This window comes from Myotis lucifugus, unplaced genomic scaffold, assembly GCF_000147115.1.
Source record: "Myotis lucifugus unplaced genomic scaffold, Myoluc2.0 scaffold_0, whole genome shotgun sequence".
Taxonomy (NCBI): domain Eukaryota; kingdom Metazoa; phylum Chordata; class Mammalia; order Chiroptera; family Vespertilionidae; genus Myotis; species Myotis lucifugus.
Window position 1 is genome coordinate 53,963,281 of NW_005871048.1, and position 20,321 is coordinate 53,983,601.

Sequence of the window (20,321 nt, forward strand, 5' to 3'; positions counted from 1 at the left end):
TGAAAGTTATAATAAAACACTGCTTTATCAACACATTTAAGGTATATTGTTTCCCTCCGAATTTGAAAATTATCGAAAAAATAGTCTTTCTCCATAGGAAATATATAAATAAGAAGTAAATATTAAAAAAGCACATTATCAGCCTGGCCGGAGTGGCTCAGTTGATTGAGCATCATCCTGTGCACCAAAAGGTTGCTGGTTTGAATCCCGGCCAGAGCACATGCCTGGGTTGAGGATTCGACCCCTGGTCAGGGTTTGTACAGAAGGCTACTGATCTATGTTTCTTTCCCACATAGATGTTTCTCTCTCTCTCTCTCTCTCTCTCTCTCTCTCTCTCTCTCTCCCTTCCTGTCTCTAAGCATGTCCTCGGGTGAGGATTTAAAAAAACACAAATAATCCCCCAAACAAACAAAAAGCACATGTCAAATAATTATGCATATTTAGCTATATCAAATACTATTTTACACCAATAAAATACTTGAATATTTATTTTTTATAATTTTTATTTTTTACTCATTTTATGAATTAATAATTCATATGATAAAGGAAGGACACGAGTAATTTGAACTATTATTCTAGTTTTAAATTTTTACTACAAATGGGAAGAACACCTTTATTTTTTCAAAAGTTCCCAAGTGGAGAGAGAGAGAGAGAAACATTGATGTGAGAGAGCAACATTGATCCACTGCCTCCTGCACATCCTGACTGGGGATTGATCCTGCCACCCAGGCATATGGACTTCACTGGGCATCTAACCTCCTGGTGCATGGGATGAAGCCCAACCAACTGAGCCACTGGGGCCGGGGCTATACAACCATTTTTAATGAACAATGCTGAGCCATCCTCAGCCTGAAAATATTTAACAACTCTTCCAGGATAAATAACAGTTCCATTCTCTTTTTATCTCTAACATGGCTTTGCAAAGAACTTTGTATGGAATAGGTGCATGACAAATGCTTTTAGAAACAATTAAGTAATGGATGCAGAAACAAAGAGAAGTTAGTACACAGAGAAGTTAAGACTGTGCTGAAAGCAAAACCCACATTAAATGTCTTGAATGGTTGGGATATTGCGAGTAAACTTAAAAACATAGTTTTTATATGTAAAAAGTTATCCATTTCATTAACCTTCATTTGGAAAATCATTTTTAAAAAAATTTAAACCAGTGATTTAAAATTTTGTCCTGGCCTGAAGTTTCTGGTGCTATGCCTCAATTATCTCTCCTTGTCATAACCCCCACTCCCAACCCCAAACAATGGACCAATAGATATAAGTAGCCAAATTCAGAAAACAATGTGTTCTTTCTTTCTTTCTTTCTTTTTTTTTTTTTACAAAGAGCCACAAATTCAGAGAGCAATCTTAATCCAAAATCTTTTTTAAAAATAACCTAACTTTTGAAATTAAAATACATATTTTCAAAGCTGCTGGATGAAACTTTTCCTCATCAGTTTTGATTGTGCAGCATTTCCCATGGTCCGCACTCTTCTCCTGAACGTTGTGCTTGTTCAGCACCATTCTCCTCTCCATTATCATGTATTCAGGAGAGATGAGCATTGCCTTTCAGTGTGTATATAACACTTGTCCCCCAGGTATTCAGGCTCTTTTCTCCTGATTAAGAAGCTCAGCTGCAATATTCAACACTTTAAAAAAAATTAATGTCTTTTCCTGAGTCACCATCTAATATTGTATCTGGGGATTTCAAGGTCAATGTGTGTGATAGCTCAACACTGAGCATCTTAACTATGTGGGATCATAGCAAACATGAAAAGGATGCTTTATGTACTTGCTATCTGAAAGTGAATGTGAAAGCATGTAAAATTTAAGATACAAAAAGCTTAGGAAAATATTACAATTGATTACTCTTAGACACAGCTTGACATTCCTGAAGAATAAATATTAAAGAGTAACTCTTCTTCAAGGATATGAAAATTCACTCATTCAGGTATTCAATAAATATTCATTGGGAACCTACTGGGTACATAACGTAGCTGGTACACTGATGGGTAGCAAAGATGTATATCATATCATGTTGTCCATTTCCTAGAGGACTTGACCAACAAAGCAGAAAGAAAGAGGCTGATTATCGTAAATGATGTTGAAAGTTAATCTTTACGTACAGTAACATGACCAGGAAAACCTTTAACAACCTTATCCCCCAAAGATACATTATATATTACTCACCAATAGCCAAGGATAATTTAAAAAAGACTCTTCAGTGGAGGAAGTGGACCTAGACTGTATTTGACTGAGGACAGATATCAGCCTGACTTGATTATAAAGGGCATGTTTTCTGAGATAATTACACAAATTTAAAGCAAAAGGTGTCAGTACAATTCAACATTGTGATCCCATGAATAGAGGGGGGATTTTGTATATATGGAGCTACTCATTCTCTAAGGACATAATGAATAGCCCTTGAAACTAAGGGAACTAGAATAATCCAATTGGTTACGGAAGAAAATCATTTAAAAGCTTTTTTCTATGAAGACGTGATCTTTCATGTTGTGAGCTAGATTGTCAAGAGACTGAAATTTTAACACTGCTGAATTATGTCACGGAATTGTTCTGTAAAGTACAGTATTACTATTTTCCCTAAATTTTCTATGTAGCTTACAAGTTTGATGGAAAGGTGCATGGCTTTATATCACATCATATCTTTTAGTATTTGAAAAAAAAGATGATTCAAACTTTCATCACAGGCTAGAGATTGGAGCTACTACAAGTTCATGGTCTTGAACATCAGCTTGGACCTTAATGTTACCTGGAGGATGCCTGGCAGGCGTGGCTCAGCGGTTGAGCATTGATCCAGGAACCAAAATGTCACCGGTCAGGGCACATGCCTGGGTTTCGGGCTTGATCCCCAGTAGGTGACATACAGGAGGTAGCTGATGGATGATGTATTTCTATCTCTCTATCCCTCTTCCTTCCTCTCTCTCTCAATAAAAATGTATTTTAAAAAAATGCTATCTGGAGGAGACTGGAGAAATCCTCTTGGTTGAAACTTACTGACTGAAGACAAAAGATATACAAATGCCGACATTTGGGTGCTCCCATGAAACTATTAGTTTCCTTCACCCTGTGCTAAGGCCCATTAGCTGACCAAAGAGCTTCTAATTAGCTTTTCAGGACCTCACCATTCACTATGAACAGACAGCTCATGATCACTAGACATTTGAGGAAGACTTCTAATGTGGCAACAAAGACCAAAGCAAACAGAGAAAATAAATTCAGAAAAAATAGAAGTAAGCATTGGGGAGCGGTAGAAAATATTTATAAAAATTATCTATGACATCAGAGAGATGGAGAGTTTCTATAGTGATATTGAAAAAAAGAAGAGAAAAGTTACAGAAATTACTTTACACAGTAGAGAGGGATTTGAGAATCACATCAGGAAATCTGTGGCTGAATTATGACAGGTATACAGGAAACTAAGCAAATAAAAAACAACAACACACACACACCAGGCAATTATTCATTTCAGGAAAAAACAGAGTTGAACAAGAAAGGAAACAAAATTATATACATTATAAGGCTCAACTATGAGCAATATTTACATAAGGTAATAATGTAAACTCAATTAATAATTATGCTATAACTATATTGGAAGAACAAGGGAGAAATGAGTGTGTGTGTGTGTGTGTGTGTGTGTGTGTTGGTGTTGCAGTAAATCCTTACTCTCCATATTGGGAAGCCAGTAGATAATATTCAAAACTGTAAACCCAAGGAATAGTAGTATTCAGTTGAACCATCTGCAATTCTTGATATTAACCACTTTTTACCTACAAAAATGGCAATTTCTTATGATTCAACCTAATATAAATATTATTTACAAATATGGAAGAACTATCTGGAAGAGTTAAAGAGTGAGTGAACGAGGTTGGAGTGGAAAGTTTTTGCTATAAGCTTTATAGAACTATTTGGTATCTATCTATCTATCTATCTATCTATCTATCTATCTATCTAATCTATATATATAAAGAGCCAGGGTCCGTAACATCCAAAATGACAAATGACCGAAGGCTCGATTGACTGGAAGTCGATATTTTCAAATTACTGCTGCTGCTGCAGGTGCCCAGACCCAGAACTGACTGCCGAGGGGGCTACAAATCAGGCCCAAAGAGAGACCTGCAGAGAGAAGCAGGGTCTGATCCTCCATGGCAACTGTTGCCTCTCTCTTTTGCTCTGGGCGTGGCCAGCAGCCACGCCTCTCTTTCTTTCTGGCCTCTGCTGGGGCTGCTGATCAGCCCCGCCTCTCTGATCAGGCCCGTTGATAGGCCCGGAGATGCTGACTGGCATAGAAACCGACCAATCAGAACCAAGTCTGGGTGAAGTGTGAGGAGCCAGTGGCTGCCTAGGAGGCAGAGCTTTTGATGCTGATTGGCATAGAAACCAACAAATCAGAACCTAATCTGGGTGAACTGTGAAGGCAGGACCTAAAGGGGGGACTGAGGAGGGGTTTTAAGGGCAACAGCTGTTTGGTATAAGGTGTAAGAAAGCAGTTCAATTTTTTAATGACCGGTTTGGCAGTATAGTGCATATGGCTGGCTATCAGTCCAGATATAGGGGTTATGTATTTTTGTCTGTCAAGAGCATCTCTTCCAGATGAAAAAGGCTCCCCCCTGCCCCATTTAAGCAATCCTATCCTATATAATCTATCTATACTACTAAAAGGGTAATATGCTAATTAGACCAGGTCAAATGGCCAACTTCCAGACGTTTGATTTCCTTCTGGACAAAGCCATGGTAGTGGCCGAAACTGGTTTGGCTCAGTGGATAGAGCGTTGGCCTTCGGACTGAAGGGTCCCAGGTTCGATTCCGGTCAAGGGCATGTACCTGGGTTGCGGGCACATCCCCAGTGGGAGATATGCAGGAGGCAGCAGATCAATGTTTCTCTCTCATCGATGTTTCTAACTCTCTATCTCTCTCCCTTCCTCTCTGTAAAAATTCAATAAAATATATTTTTAAAAAAATTAAAAAAAAAAGCCATGGTAGTGGGGGCTGGGGGCGAGATCAGGCCAGCAGGGGCAGGGGAGAGCAGTTGGGGGCGAGATCAGGCCAGCAGGGGAGGGTAGTTGGGGACAACTAGGTCAGCAGGGGAGGGCAGTTGGTGGTGAGATCAGGTCAGCAGGGAAGGGCAGTTAGAGGCAATCAGGCAGGTAGAGGCAGTTAGGGGCAATCAGGCCGGCAGGGGAGAGCAGTTGGGGGGTGAGATCAGGCCACCAGGGGAGGGCCATTGGGGGTGAGATCAGGCCTGCAGGGGAGGGCAGTTGGGGGCAACCAGGCCAGCAGGGGAGGGCAGTTGGGGGCGAGATCAGGCTGGCAGGGGAGGGCAGTTGGGGGCAACCAGGCTGACAGGGGAGGGCAGTTAGGGGTGATCAGGCAGGCAGACAGAAGCAGTTAGGGGCTATCAGGCAGGCAGGCAGAGAAGTTAGGGGCAATCAGGCAGTCAGGCAAAGGCAGTTAGGGATGATCAGGCAGGCAGGCATGTGTGCGGTTAGGAGTCAGCGGTCCCAGATTGTGAGGGGGATGTCCGACCGCTGGTTGGACATTCCCTAAGGGGTCCCTGATTGGAGAGGGTGCAGGCCAGTCTTAGGGACCCCCCACCCGTGCATAAATTTTGTGTACCGGGCCACTAGTCTATAATAATAAAAGTGTAATATGCTAATTAGACAGGAAGTCCTTCCAGACGACCTTCCAGACAAAGCCAGGGCTGTAAGGGAAGCCCAGGTCCTGGGTGCCAGAGGGAAGCCAGTGCCGGCAGCTGGGGGAAGGAAGGCCTACTCTTGCACGAATTTTGTGCATTGGGCCTCTAGTTTTAGTTAATATGCATATATTAATTTAATAAAAATTAAATTAATAAAAGAATGAATAAGTGGCTAATTTTCAAATTACCTATGTGAAAAGAGCCAACTTTACTTTAGGGATGATTAGTAGCAGTAATTGATCTGATTGTGCTCACCTTTTCTCCTTTAAGGATTTCTACCTTTTTAAAAACATGACTTTTAGGAGAACTTTCCCTGAAAAGACAAAAATAGTCTGTTCTAATAGCTCATTTGGCACTCTAATTGGAAATTCGGTTGTGTCTTCTTCCAATTAAGCTAATTAAAGTGGAACTCTGATTGGGCCCTGGGAGAGGAGGAGTTCCCTAGCTGAGACTCATAGAATAACAGCTGACTTTAAAAAGAGAAAAATAGAAGCAAATGCTTAGGAAGCCTGGTGAATCAACTCTAGAGAGATTTTAATGATTTACTTATTGACTGACACATGCAGGGAAAGTAGCCAGAAAAGTTTTGAAAAACAGGTGGGAGAGTGGAGAGCTTCACCTGAGGTTTTAAATTAATGTGTATGAACCACTCCTGGTACCTTAATTGGAAACTTCTATTCCTTTCTAGGGAGAGCACCCGTTTTAATCCCCTTATCATTGGATAGACAAGCCCATGCTTTGAATACAACAGGTAAAGGACGGTGGGAAAACGTGTAAAAATATTAGAACTTTCATCTCTCCTGGTCTCTTCCAGAGCCTTCCTTGCTAACCTGACTGACCTCTCCACAGCTCCGTGAGCATGCCTTTGTCTGGTTACCTCAATAATTTCACTTCTATCTCAAATTCTGGTGTGCATACAAATCACAAGGAAATCTTCCAAAAATGCAGATTCCCAAACCCCACCTTTATTTTCTTTGTAATGTCTTTGAATTCATTATGCACAACACACATCAGTACCTATTTGCTCTCAGATGATCTACAGGTGAAAAAAGCCAAAATAAAAAAAAGGAGGGTTTCAGATTATGTTTTCCCCTGAAAATGGTGGCAGAGTAAGTGGAAGCTTACTCAGGACCGAACTGGAATTACAGCTAAAATACAGGAAAACCACCCTGAATAAGCAACTGAAAACTGGCTGGAGAGAACCCTGATAGCCAAGGACGGAAAGTGGGGACGGCATAGAGACTGGCAGGAAGTGCGGAGGCATGAGAGGGCGGGCCAGGCTCCCTCAGCAGCTGAAGCTCCGGAAAGATATCTCAGATGTGGGGGTTCCCACTGAGGACTCCGGGGTCTAAACCCCTAGTGGACTCCCCAGCCCAGAGCACCAGAAAAGGAGGGCTTCAAAATACAGAAGGAAAATTGCAAAAATAAAATCAACAAGAGTCTAAGGGCTCATATAACGATGTAACGTAAACCAGCAAACTGCAACTTGACTCACGGCTATAAGGTAAAGTGTGGGTATATTTTCATGGTTTAATATACTGAAGGTGGAGCCTCCAACTTTGGAATGCTACAGCCCTGATTGTTTCTGGGATCCAGGGATTTGCATTTTAGAGAAACATCTAGGAACTTTGCTGTGGGTTCTAACACTCTTCTGAGGTCCAGCTCAAGTCTCAATGCCCAAATCAACCTGCCCCTCACCTTTCTGATTTGAGAGCTATCCTTTGAATCTTGATGTCATTTTTACCAAATTCCAGTTAGGTAGATATATTTCTTTGGATCCAAAGGGACCTAAACAGTCTAGAATTCATATGTTTTTTGTTTTCATACAACTTAATTGTTAAATATATATTCAATTTGATTTAATTTTTGTAACTTTGCAAGATTTTTCATATAAGTGTATTCACAAATTAGAAAACACTTTGTCACAATCCTCTTGATTTATTTTATGCATAAAATAGGAAAGTTCTCAACACATAAGAGAGGTTCAAAGGTCGAAGACTGGCTCAACCTTAGTATATTTATTTTATATGTTTTCATACTATAAATGAGCACTTGTATAATGCTTGACATAGTAAAGCATAAGAAGACTGTTATAAATTAGCATTACATTGGAAATAGTGACATTCTGAGGTAACTTTCAGCTTTCTGCATCTCTGCGAAAGCCGTAGTCAGGAATGAAGCAGGTGTTTCTCCTAAGCTTTTGATCCTGACACTCTGAGGATGAGACATAATGACAATAACATAAAATATTTCAGATCAATAACCTTCAGCCTCCCCATTTTGTAATGGCTGAAAGGATGGACAGGGAAGGTGAAAAGAATTATTGTGTTTTCTTCCGGAATCCATCTGCTCTTCTGGCTCCCTCAGCAGCTCAGCTGTAAGCTCAGACATGCCTCATCTTCTTTCAAACCCTAACTCTTTATGTTACCTCAGCCCCTGAGAACCGAGCTGGAATATCAGTGAAAGGTTGTAGAAGGAAACCCTAAATGACTAATGTTGAGTTTCTGCTGCTCATAGGAATCAGGGTTTAAAACAGAAATTATGTTAAGTTATAGAAAAATACAGAAAACACATTAGTTTATTAACAAAGATTTGTAGCTACTGCTCTGCCACACCACCTAACTGGACAGTAGGGTTTTCCAGGGATAACACAGACACCATGTCATGGGGTAGGCACCTGGATTCAGTGGGAGCTCATGGCCAGAGCAGGTCTCCCTTCCTCCTCCTCCTTTAATCACGGAGTCTGAAGTGCCTGAAGAGCAACAGGAAGATCTAATTCCCTTCCTTTCTCTCTCCACCCTACAAAGGGCTTACCACAGTTTGATATTTGAAGTATCAATATTGTCAATATTATTACATAATTGATTAGAGCTTTTGCGGTTTTGGGTGGAGTTTCATATTTCTTGGGAATAATTTTCCTTGTGACACTGTTCCAATTCTATAATAGGAATCAGTTGGGTAATTAGGGTTAATGGGCAGAATTTTGCTTTTCAGATTCTTTTTTTTTTTTTTAATTCATGGAGCATTTGGTCTAATCTTATAGAGAGGAATATCTTAGCGCCTGCAGCCATCAGCAGAGTCCAACCTCATCTGAATTTGTATAAAGGAAAAAAGAATCCTTTTCCCCTTCTAATATTTCTCTCAAACGGATGAGATAGGATTGTGCATACACAGGGGGAAATGTGGGGATCAGTGGCAAGACTGAGTTAGAAGAAGTGAGTTTAATTCTAATTCCTGTGATGGGATCTAAGGACAAATGACCTCACTTTGTGAGATGGGAGTGCTACAGCCTATTTCATGGGGCTGTTGTGAGAGTTGTATGAAGTTGTAGATATGATGGTTATTTCAAAAGTGTTGTATAAAAGTAAGGCATTATTATCAGGTGGCCAAGCAAAATTAAAAGCTTTAATAAAACCCATCCTTTACTCACTGCAAGAAGACATTTTCTTACCAATGTGCAAACAAGACATATTTGCCATTGAAAGTGAAGTTTCTGAGACTAGATGGCTCAGGAAGCAATAAAGATGATCAAATATGTCAAGGGAGACATTTTAAAAAAGGGATAAGTATATTATAGCAGAAGTAGGAGACAATCTACTTCTTTTAAAGAGCCATATCTATTCATAGCATATTTGGAAAAGTATTGAATTCAGGAATATGAGACCTAGAAAAGTGATCTAAAGAGTCAGGGTGTCATTCAGTATAAAATGTTTAGTCAGGCAAACTAAGATTAATAACAGGAGATTAAATCATGGCCGTCCTTGAGGGAAGGATATGCACAGTGAAGGGTGCACGTCTGTGTATTCCTATCACCTTGATCCATGCCTTGCCCATAGTAGTTTCTCAAATGACTTTTGCAGAATGAATGTAAAGGCTCAGGAGTATACCTGAGAAGAGATACATCAGCCAAGCTGATATTATATCTGAATTGTTCAAACAGAGATATGTGCTGGTTGGTTCTGATTTATGAAATAAAAGTGTGAGCTAATTACAATGGCAGACTGAGCCTTTTAGCTTTCTTAATTATTCCAAATTTTTGACAATCTCAGGATCAGAATGCTTTCCCCAAATATTGGTGGTGAGTAGTCAACGACACTTAGAATGAAAGAAAACAGGTTTCACAGGAGAACTGAATCTCTTTGGTTTGGGATGGCAAATAGGTCAGCATTATTCTGTTGTGATGGCTGCTGGGATTCTAAGGCTAGGGGATCTGTGAGTCAACTGATTAGCAATATTAGCCATGGGTGCTGGAGTCAGGGATGGTACACAAACACTTTCTCAAAGGGGTTTCCGATTTGAACGTTGAATTTGTAAATGACCTCCTACGTGCTCTTCTGATAACAGCCTCATGATTATTATGTGACCTGGCTTTTTATGGTGACTAAAATTGGGAGGAATTGGGAAAGGTATTGCAAGATTGACAGAGACTGAAACTATGCTCACCAGACACAATGTGTTTGGTGTGAATATCTACCAGCCCACATCCAGTTAGTTTGGGCCACATGACTGAGTTCTGGCCAATGAGATGTGAGCAGAAGTGGTATGAACCATGTATGGGCCTGCCCCTTAGAAACATCCCATGTGATCAGCCAGCAGCTCTCCTCCGCTGCCACAGTAAACCTTGGGGCATTGTGCTCCGAATGCAAAGCTGCAAGGGGAGAAAGGCCCACAACCACCCTGAACTTCAAAGGATCGAGGCACAAGCTTCATGGAGATGCTGGATTTTGTACTGTTGCAGCAGTAGAGTGAATGACCGTAATACATACCAATAATTACTATGGGTAGTGGTTTGTTATCGTGATGGGAAATGTTTGCAGCAATCTGCTTCCTGAACTGCGCCTTTGAGACAGTGCATTGTGTCGCCTGCTTATGTCACCATTAGGTCACGGAGGTTTCCTAGATCCTGTGGGCTCTGCTTGCCCTGAGCTGGTGCAGAGCAGGGGCTGGGGTGGGACAATGTACTTATCCTTCAGAAAGTGTATTTCTAATAGCATCCTTCCTTTCCATGGATATCTGTACATGACCAAGTTAACTTTAAACCAAACAGCAGAAAACAAAAGTAAAAACAAAACAACATCAAAACCTAGCTGCTCGCCCTAACCGGTTTGGCTCAATGGATAGAGCGTCGGCCTGTGGACTGAAAGGTCCCAGGTTCGATTCCAGTCAAGGGCATGTACCTTGGTTGTGGGCACATCCCCAGCAGGAGGTGTACAGGAGGCAGCTGATCAATGTTTCTCTCTCATTGATGTTTCTAACTCTCTATCCCTCTCTCTTCCTCTCTGTAAAAAATCAATAAAATATATTAACAACAACAACAACAAAAACCTAGCTGCTCTGGCATTGGTGAGCCTCTGTTTCTGGTGCTATGTGATTTTCCAAGCTGAGACGCCTCCAGGGACCTCAGCTGAGATCAATGGCATTGCTTAAACATTCCTCTCTTTTCTGTCTTTCCCCAGCTATTCTTCTTGATTTCTTATCTTCCTTTATCTCAATTTTGCTAATTCCTAATCCTCCCATACAGCCCTCCACTGGGGCAGACATAGTTTCTCTAACCTATCCACACTGTCATCTGTACCTCTCTGAAGACACCTCCAGGCCATCTCCTGGAGGTTACTATAGTTATGTAATCACAATATTTACAGTACACTTATGGCGGCCCTTCCTCCTAGACCAGTGGTCGGCAAACTGAGTGTGGCTCTTCCACAAAATACAACGTGCTGGCGCGCACGTACAGTGCGATTGAAACTTCGTGGCCACACTCAAGGGGCCAAAGAGCCGCACGTGGCTCGCGAGCCGCAGTTTGCCGACCACTGTCCTAGACCATGAGCTTTTGGAGAGGAGGGAAAATACAGCTATCTGGCTCCTGTGGAATATTCTACAGCACACAGCAAAGTGCCTATGCTGTATTGAACACATGAATGAATAAACGAAAATCTCCTTTGCAAAGCTATGAATTCTCCCAGTTTAAAAATTATGAAATAGCCTCTGTAGAAATAGGAGGCAGCTTAAAAAAAGGCCAAGCATGTAAAATATTATAGCTCTGAATATACAAAAACATTTTATTTACTCATAGTATCAGAATGCTGGATGGATTTTATTATTTCCCTCTGGTCTGGTTCTTGCTTTTCCTTTTCCTTGTTTAAATCTGAGGTCCATAGACAATTGCTTTTATGGGAGTAAAATAAAGGATGGAGATTTGGGATTGACAAAAATATAGAACTGTTCCCCCCCCTCCTTTTTTTTTTTTTTTTTTAAATCTAAAGCAGTTACCATGAGGATAAACGGGTTTCTTCTCAATGCAGCAATTCCATAAATAATAGAGGAGTTTTTGTCCCACCAGTGAGAAGTTTGCAGGGCAGTGCCCACGATATATATATTTCTGGCTGGGAGAAGCTATGGTTTCACAAGCTAATTATTATATAACAAGTTGGCTTTCGTTAGCTATCTGGGAAGTTAAAACAGCCGGTTCAGAAAGATAAAGTGTGCATCCACATGTACATTTTAAAAACTCTGATTACAAACAACAGTTTGAGAGAATGGAAAAAAAAACAAGTTAGAAAAAAACAGTTTATTAAGTAATATCATATAAATAACTTGTTACAAAAATTGATCTGCAAAAGGCATATTTACTCTTTGTGAGAAATCACTTTTTAAATTGCATTCTTTTCAAATGTATACGTCTAAGAGAACAAAGGGAAATCAGAGAAGCCGTTTCAAGGAGCGTGTACTTGCCATTGGATTACAACAAGAGGCCCGGCCACAGTGAGCTGGAAGGTAGTGGTCTCACCCCTTCCTTCTGATACAGAAAACTTGCTCATGTAACCTGTGACGTCGGAACCTCTCCCTCACTAGGAATGTCGATGAGAGCTGAGCAGCGACTGTTTCCATCCGGTGTTCTCGCTGCCGAAGACACGAGCAATACTGAGAAAAATGATATGAACCGAGCACTCCAGCCAGTAAATCTTCAAGGGTGGCATCGGCTTCACTTTGTACTTGGGAGTGTTTTTAATTAAAAACAATCAATACCCGAAAGCTTTGATTTTTCTGGGTTGAAAAATCACAAATCACAGTAGGAGAAAGCCAAATTGCCTTAGCTCGATACTACCGAAGACGCATGTAGCATTTATTATAAGGCCTATTCTTATGCAGTGTACTTTCAAAGCCATGAAAATAATCACAAACAAAAGAGTACAGTGGTTTGGAAGCGTTCCTATGTTTCTTCCGAGAAGATCAGTTTTATGTTTGCTACACGGCATTCCCCCTGGATGCCTAGTAATTCTATACATTTGATTCCTTAATAAACACTAAACTAACAGATCATAGAAAACTAAAAGCTTATCGAAGGTGCCTCTAGACATATTTACATGAATAGCACAGTCTCACAGGAAGACCAAGATCTCATTATAGTGGAAAGCTTTTTCCACAACGCTGGGTCCATGCCTCATTTGTCAAATTAACCCCATTTGAAGAGAAATTTGAGTTTGTGGTCCATGGGTTTTCAAAAAAAAGAAAAAAGGAAAAGAAAAAGAATTAAGTAATTCATAAAAGCTCTTTTGAAATTAATCTAATAACCCAGTGGCTCTTCAGCTAAGTGCCTGGGTCCTGACTGAGACAGTGGGTAAAAGGCTCTGTTTCCATCTGACCTCCTTTCGGCACTTTCATCTGCTGGCTCTGGTCGGGCTAATGTTCCCCCCAAATTAAAAAATGAAAATGCATCATAAATAAGGTATTACAAAATGGGGAGTAGATTAAAGATTGTCTCAGCAATGCTTAAATTAAATTGACGATGCAGAGACCATAAACGTGTGGCCTTAAAAATGAGCTATTTCTTTATTAACTTTTAACAAGCGTGCAAGTCATTGTATTTCTTTTCTAAGAGGGTATTAAATATGGTCAGGGTCTGATATATTTTAGTAGAGAATTATCCCTTCAGAAAATTATTCCATAAAGATGCCAGAGGGAGATTCAAAATGCTGCACTGTAATAGCACTGAACTTTTCAGGAGACCATACGGGGATCCTGTATGCTCTGGAAAAGAGAGCTGCCTGTCAGACCTTACAAAATAGTTCATCCTCCGGAAGATCCACACACAACGTCTTGATCTTTCCTCTCTTACAATCTGATAAAGAAGACTGACTTGTAGTGTTAATGTAAACGCAGTAGATTTTTCATCCCTTGTCAAATTTCAAAAAAGATTTCATCTAGATAAAAACATAAAAGACAAAATTACACTAAAATGATCCTTTTCAGAGGATGCCTTGCAAAATAGTAGGGTCATGACTTTCTAGAGTGTTCTTCCAAAGTAATTACACTACTTCAAAATTAGTGACTAAGATACAGTAATTTATTTGGTGGTGAATTTCCTGGGGAAAATACATTTAGCTATACCTGATTTAAATATTTGGTTTGTTCTCAGGATTCCACTCTGTTCTTTCCTTTCAACTGCATAGTCTTTTTGGCCCTTAAGTTTATAGAACTGAGGAATGCCCAATCATAGTATATACATTATTATCTCCAATCATAGTGTATGCATTTCAAGACAAAACATTTGATATAAGGCCTTGTTCAGCAAATCAGGATAACTAAAATTTATGTACTTGACAATGAAAATAATGGAAACATTCTAAAGTTAATTTGGATCCAAAAAGTTGAGATGCTTCTAGGATAAAGATTCAATTTTAAGAACTTTTCCACAACTTTTTGGGAGCTGAAAATGAAAACTCAACCACAAGTTTTTATACTGAGTTAAAATTGAATAGAAAATAGAGTACCCCTAGCTGGATAGAGCATCGGCCTATGGACTGAAGGGTCTCGGGTTTGATTCTGGTCAAGGGCAGATGCCTGGGTTGTGGGCTCGATCCCCAGTGCAGGAGGCGTGCAGGAGGCAGCCAATCAATGATTCTCTTTCATCATTGATATTTCTATCTTTCTCTCCCTTCCTCTCTGAAATCAATAAAAAAATATAAAAAACAAGCAAACAAAAAAGAAAATAGAATCAATTTAAATCTGAACCTCCCTTTAAGCACCTAAACTGTAAAGCTAAAAAAAGCTCTGTAAAAAAAAATATTTACTGTGCCTAGATCCCCTCTCTTATAGTTCTATGGAGCCATCTTTTCTTCTCCCCCATTAGATTTAGTTTTTTTATTTGGGGACAAATATATTCTAGGCCTTTCAGGAGAAAGTGACCATGAAGTGAAGGGGCTTTAAATGTATGCACAATGGCTGAATGTTTTTAAAATGTCAGCTTACTCCAGTGAACATCTTTGTGGTTTAAAGAAATTCTTGGGGGTGGGGGGCTCAGAAAGACCTCAAAGTTCCTGAAACAACCCATAAAAGCAATCTGCTTATATTAACTGAATTTTAGTTTCTTAGTAATTAAAGCAAATATTAAAATTTTACCTCTTTCTATTTTTCATACTTCTCATCACAAACATCTAATATCAGGATAGAGACAATGTGAAAAGTGAGCTGAAAAATCTTAATTTTTTTCTCCAGTGATCAGTTGTGTTGCCCCTGGTCCTTGACCTGATGTTTTGGTGGGAAGGAAGTTAGACCTGGGTGGAATAATGGAATGGTGATTCTTATTGTTTCCATGATGTCAAAGAGTCTTAATGGTAGGAAAATAGTACTCTGCCTTGATGCTAACAGGACCCTACTGCTAAATATTCAGCTCCAGTCTCAAATTATCCAATTTCTTAGACATTCACTTCATCATCAGCTTCTGCGGTAAGAGATTAAATAGTTATTTCAATATTTAGTGATATTCACCTGATCTTGGTACACTGACTGTATCATCTTTAGGATGGGATAAAATATCTGGCCAATTACATCTCAAATATTCCACTACAGAGCTTACTTACTCTCACTTATGAGGAAAGAGTAAACCTTACCCTTAAATATTGGAAGTTGCTAGTGTCAGCCCTCAGACTTTCCAATTAATGCCAAAAGTTCAAAAGGAAGACTTCTGCTGATAGTTTTCTTTTTATAGAACTTTCTTGATTCAATTTGTTACATGACATAAAACATAATGATAGGAACTCTTTAATTTTATAGTAAGTCATGTGATTAAGGTGCTGGTCTATTGCTATAGATAACTAATTCTTATTAACTTTACTAAGCTACCTTTTCCCAGTGCTTACCTATGACTATGATATGTGTCACTTCATTACAAGGAAACCCTCCTGTAGTATTTTGTTTGCATTCCTATGTGTGTGTAACTAGGAAAAGAAAACCATAAAAGCAGGAAATAACCTAAGCGTGAAATACTTGTTAGTATACAGGGAAGTACTTTACAAAAATAGGAAAACATTCAGGAAACACAAGGAATAACATGGTTGTAAAAATTTTTCACTCTAAATGGGTAATCCAAAACACTACATTTCTCTAATTTTAAATGTGCCATCTTTACTTCCTGGGTAATATCTCTATTTAAAACTTAACTAAATGACAGTGTGTTTCCAAATAAAAATTATGTGCTGATATGACATTATCCCCAAATGGATATGACACTAAGATTATCTGTAGAAAATTAGCATTAATTGAAAATAAATCTCTAAGATTAATAATTGAAGTCAGCATATTCTTAAGATATATATATATAGCCTGTTTTGTTTTTAAGTTTTCAAATAAGGATGTTTTTATTACAGTACTTTGGAAATTTTTGATGACTGCCCATGAAGATTCTAATGATAAAAGTCATTAGAACAGCCACATGAAATAAATGATTTGAACCTGCCAAAAGGAATAGTTCAGTTCGGTTAGGTCTTCTGGATAATAACTATGATGCTAATTGCATAATTAGAGAAATAATAGATTTGGATGGATTGTACATTATCTTCTGTCATCATTTGAGACCATTACTTTATCATTGTTCAAAGACAAAGAGAGCAGAGTTGCCATGGAAATAAAGTTAAAAACAATGAAAAAATATTAATGCTTTTGAAAGCCAACTATCATTTTAATTATAATCTTAAACACTCTTGTTGTAGGGAATCCAACTTTTCCCTTTGTAAGCATCTTCCAAGCATGTCATATATAGGTTTTCACCATGATTTCAACGTTCATCTACATCTATCACGTTATATAAATATATAGGTGTTTCCGGATGTGAAGGACAGGGTGTCAGGTTCAAGTGTGACTAGCTCTTACCACCCCATTAAACTCTGAGAGTGGGATTTAAGTTTTATTTAATCTACCTTTACTAATGCAACTTAATTTAGTAAGAAGTATCTGGAGAACATGAATTATTGTACCTCACACTGCTACTTTCAAGTATATATTAGAATAATACTGACAACAACTACAGACAAGAAGTTAAAATTTATCTCAGAAAAGTTCCTTCAAGAACTTTTTAAACAATTAGACTTACTTGTAATTAACCTACTGACGGTTGGAAAAAATTCAAGTGATCTGTGGTACATTTGGTGGCCCAGATTTTAAAATATGCTAAATATCTCCTTTGTTAATATTATTAGCTATTTTCAATTTTCCCTTCTATGGTACAAGGGCAAACTTTTACATGGCTAATATATAACAAATTATGAGTTAGTGGTAAGGAATGAGGTCTTACTTATTTTTATTTTTTTGGTTGTTTTTGAATGTCGCTATTTAATTTGCTCCTATTCCTTCAGAGGAATGAGAATCTCAAAACATTGGTGGATATCATGCTTAGAACAGTCACAGGTGTCAGAAAAAGTTCTTGAAGAACAAACAGGATGGGCAAATGTCATTTTAAATTCATTGCGACAGAAATACACACCCATATATATATAGTTCGTTGTCTCCTTGTGAGCTGATATACCGGGAACAACTTCACGGTCGTTCCTCCCTTATTTCTTTCACTAAAACTATATTTTATCCTTAAAGAACAGTCCTTCATCCCGTTAGCATCGAAAGGTGGAGTCAGAGCAGTGAGCTGACCTGAGTCAACGGGTGGAGTACAAAAGGCCAGGCCGGTGGGATGAACATGGTCCCAACTTCCCCCAGGGGACGCGGGGGCACGTCCTGCTCTCCATCCTCTCCTCCAGCACGGTGCCTGCGGGGCCGACGTGGTTCACTGGATGCACTAAAAAATAAACATTTGCCTCTTGGAAGCTCATAAAAGTGTACTAGAAAAAGGTCTCTGCCATCGGAGCCACAGGCCTGCAGCCATCGACTTGTTGAACCGGGCGGGACAGGGCACCCTCCAGGGAGCAGTGCGTCCCTGGGAAGAAACAGCCACGTCACACAGTTCAGCATCCTCCGTCCAATGGAAAAGGCAACGGATTAGGAGTCCTTGTCGCTGTCGGCCCCTCCGTACAGGTCTGCGAGCTTTTTGAAGCGAGGGCCCCAGTCACTAAGGTAATCGTAGTCTTGGTCTCCATCCGTGGTCACCGACTCCAGCGAGCTCAGGGAGTCGGCCACCGAGCCGGCGCCCTCGTAGGCGTAGGTGGCCAAGGAGTCGTAGGGCGGGGCCGTGGGGTCCGTGTCATTTTCCTTCAACCTTTGGTTAATGAAATCGCGGACGTCGGTGTTGTCTCGGGCGGCCGGAGTCCGTCGGGGTAGGAAAAGGGCTTCGGGCACGATGTCCCTGCGCAGTTTGCTGTCCTCGATGGCCTCGGGGTTCCGCAGGGTGCCGATATCGAAGGCCTGCGTGTCCTCCTCGCCGCCCCCCTCGTCGTTGTAACTGACAACATTGTCTCTGATGTCCTCTTTGGAAATGATCAGAGGCTCCTTTTTCCGCTGCCGCCGCAGAGCTGCGAACAGCGCCACGGTCACTGGAAGCAGAAACAAAACAGCAAGGGAAGGGGAGGTTAATGTGCCACCCAGTGCCAGCCGGGAGGGAAGCCTGGGCGCCCAGGGCAGGTTTTAAAAGTCCTCTAGGCAAGTGCAGACTCAACTTTTACCTCTTTAAGCGCGCATTTGCCTTCCTTCAGGATCAAAGCAGGACCCCAGAGAAACGGAGGAAATATTTGAAAGAAGGGCACCACTTAAGCAGAGGATAAAACATTGCCAGGTTTTGTCAGTAGGTCCTTTTTGCTTTGAAATAACGAACTGGTTTCAAGGGAAGGGAACAGAGAAAATGCTAATAGAAAAAGAAAGCTCGGCCGGAGTGAGAGTACGGCAGGGAGAGTGCAAATTATGCTGAACACCGAAAACGCTCCGAGTCTGCTTAAAAGCACAAGGCTGGCACCTTCCCTACGTGCGGAAGGGCTTGCATAACTCCACATCTAAAATAACTTCTGCACTGTGCTTTCTTTTTTGTTTTCCTGAGAAGAGTGTAAAATTAGTTTCGAACCCAAAGTAGAGATGTGGCTATTTGCATACCTCTCCTACATCTGAGGCAACATTACAGATAGTACCTGGAGAGACCCAGATACAATTCCGAAAGCCACTTTGGATTTCAGCCCATTCGAAGGGGTCAGGTCATACACGTGCCAGATTATTTCTGTTCAAGCTAAACAAAATGCACACGTTTAAGTGGGGATGAAAAAGGAAATCTTTCAAAGATTCATGTTCTGCAAGCTTATTGCCTGGATATTCAGTCTTTTGATTTTTTTCCTCCTAAGTCAAATTAGAGATGAAGGAAGAGTTGTGTTTAAATAGCTCCTGGTGTTTCTTCCCAGCTGGCTGGCTAGAACACAGCTGGCTACCTGTAGAGACACACATCTGCAAATGGACATATGGGTGGGAAAATAAAAAAATAGCAACAGCGTAGAGAGACAACAGCTACCCAGGGAAGAACATGCCTTGTTAAACTGGATTTGTGCAGGGGACTTTATTACAGGAAGTACCAGTAACATCTCTTTATTCTGTCATCCATAACATGGTCCCATTTTTAAATAAGCCATGAAAATTGAATTATCGCATTAAGAACACAAACAGCAGTGTGGTGGTTGGCAGAGGGCGGGGGGTGGGGGAAGAAAGCTATCCTAATATGAGGTGACAGGAGAAGATTTGACTTTGGGTAGTGAGCACATGGTCCTATATGCAGATTTTGTAAATTAGTAATCCACACATGAAACCTATATGTTCATGTTGGCTAATGTCACCCCAATAAAATAAAATAAAAATAAAAGAAAAGAATGATTGATGAATATTTATATCTACCTATATAATAATGGATACATGCACACATTGTGTCTATACATTAACATTTTAGATGTTAATAGTATTGATAATTGGTTACCTATTGAGAGAGTTCTATGTGTCCAGCACTGGGCTAAGTGCTTTACATACTGATCTCATTTAATTATCATAATAGCCCTACAAAATAGGTACCATCATTATTAATTCCATTTTACATAGAGGAAGTTACATAGAGATGTCACATGTACAAGCAGTTGAAATCCAGGTCAGCCAGACTACAAAGCCCATACTGAACCATGCTTTGACACATGTTTGGATTATAGACCATTTCTCAAGGCTATACAATTTTGCCTTTTTCAAATGTGTGGTTGTATAACATTGTCTTTTGCTGCCAGAGAGTATTCTGATGCCTCATTTGTCATGTCCATTCAGGGTATTTATTTATTCATTCATTCAATAAATATTTATGTAGTGCCTACTCTGTGTCAGGTTTAGGTCTTGGCACTATCAATAAAAAAATTGATCAAGTCCTAATAAGGTGGGCAGGAGG

The 20,321-nt window shown here is 40.0% G+C and overlaps 1 protein-coding gene across 1 annotated transcript in view; it reads right to left on the minus strand.

Annotated features, from left to right (window-relative positions):
* Window positions 1–17,707: 17,707 nt before the first annotated feature.
* Window positions 17,708–20,321, minus strand: part of LOC102432467 (cadherin-6) — a 128,625-nt gene continuing 126,011 nt past the window's right edge. Inside the window, exon 12 of the mRNA XM_006081482.3 lies at window positions 17,708–18,459. Coding sequence (XP_006081544.1) covers window positions 17,969–18,459 — 491 coding nt within the window. The 3' untranslated portion in view covers window positions 17,708–17,968. The remainder of the gene's footprint in view (window positions 18,460–20,321) is intronic.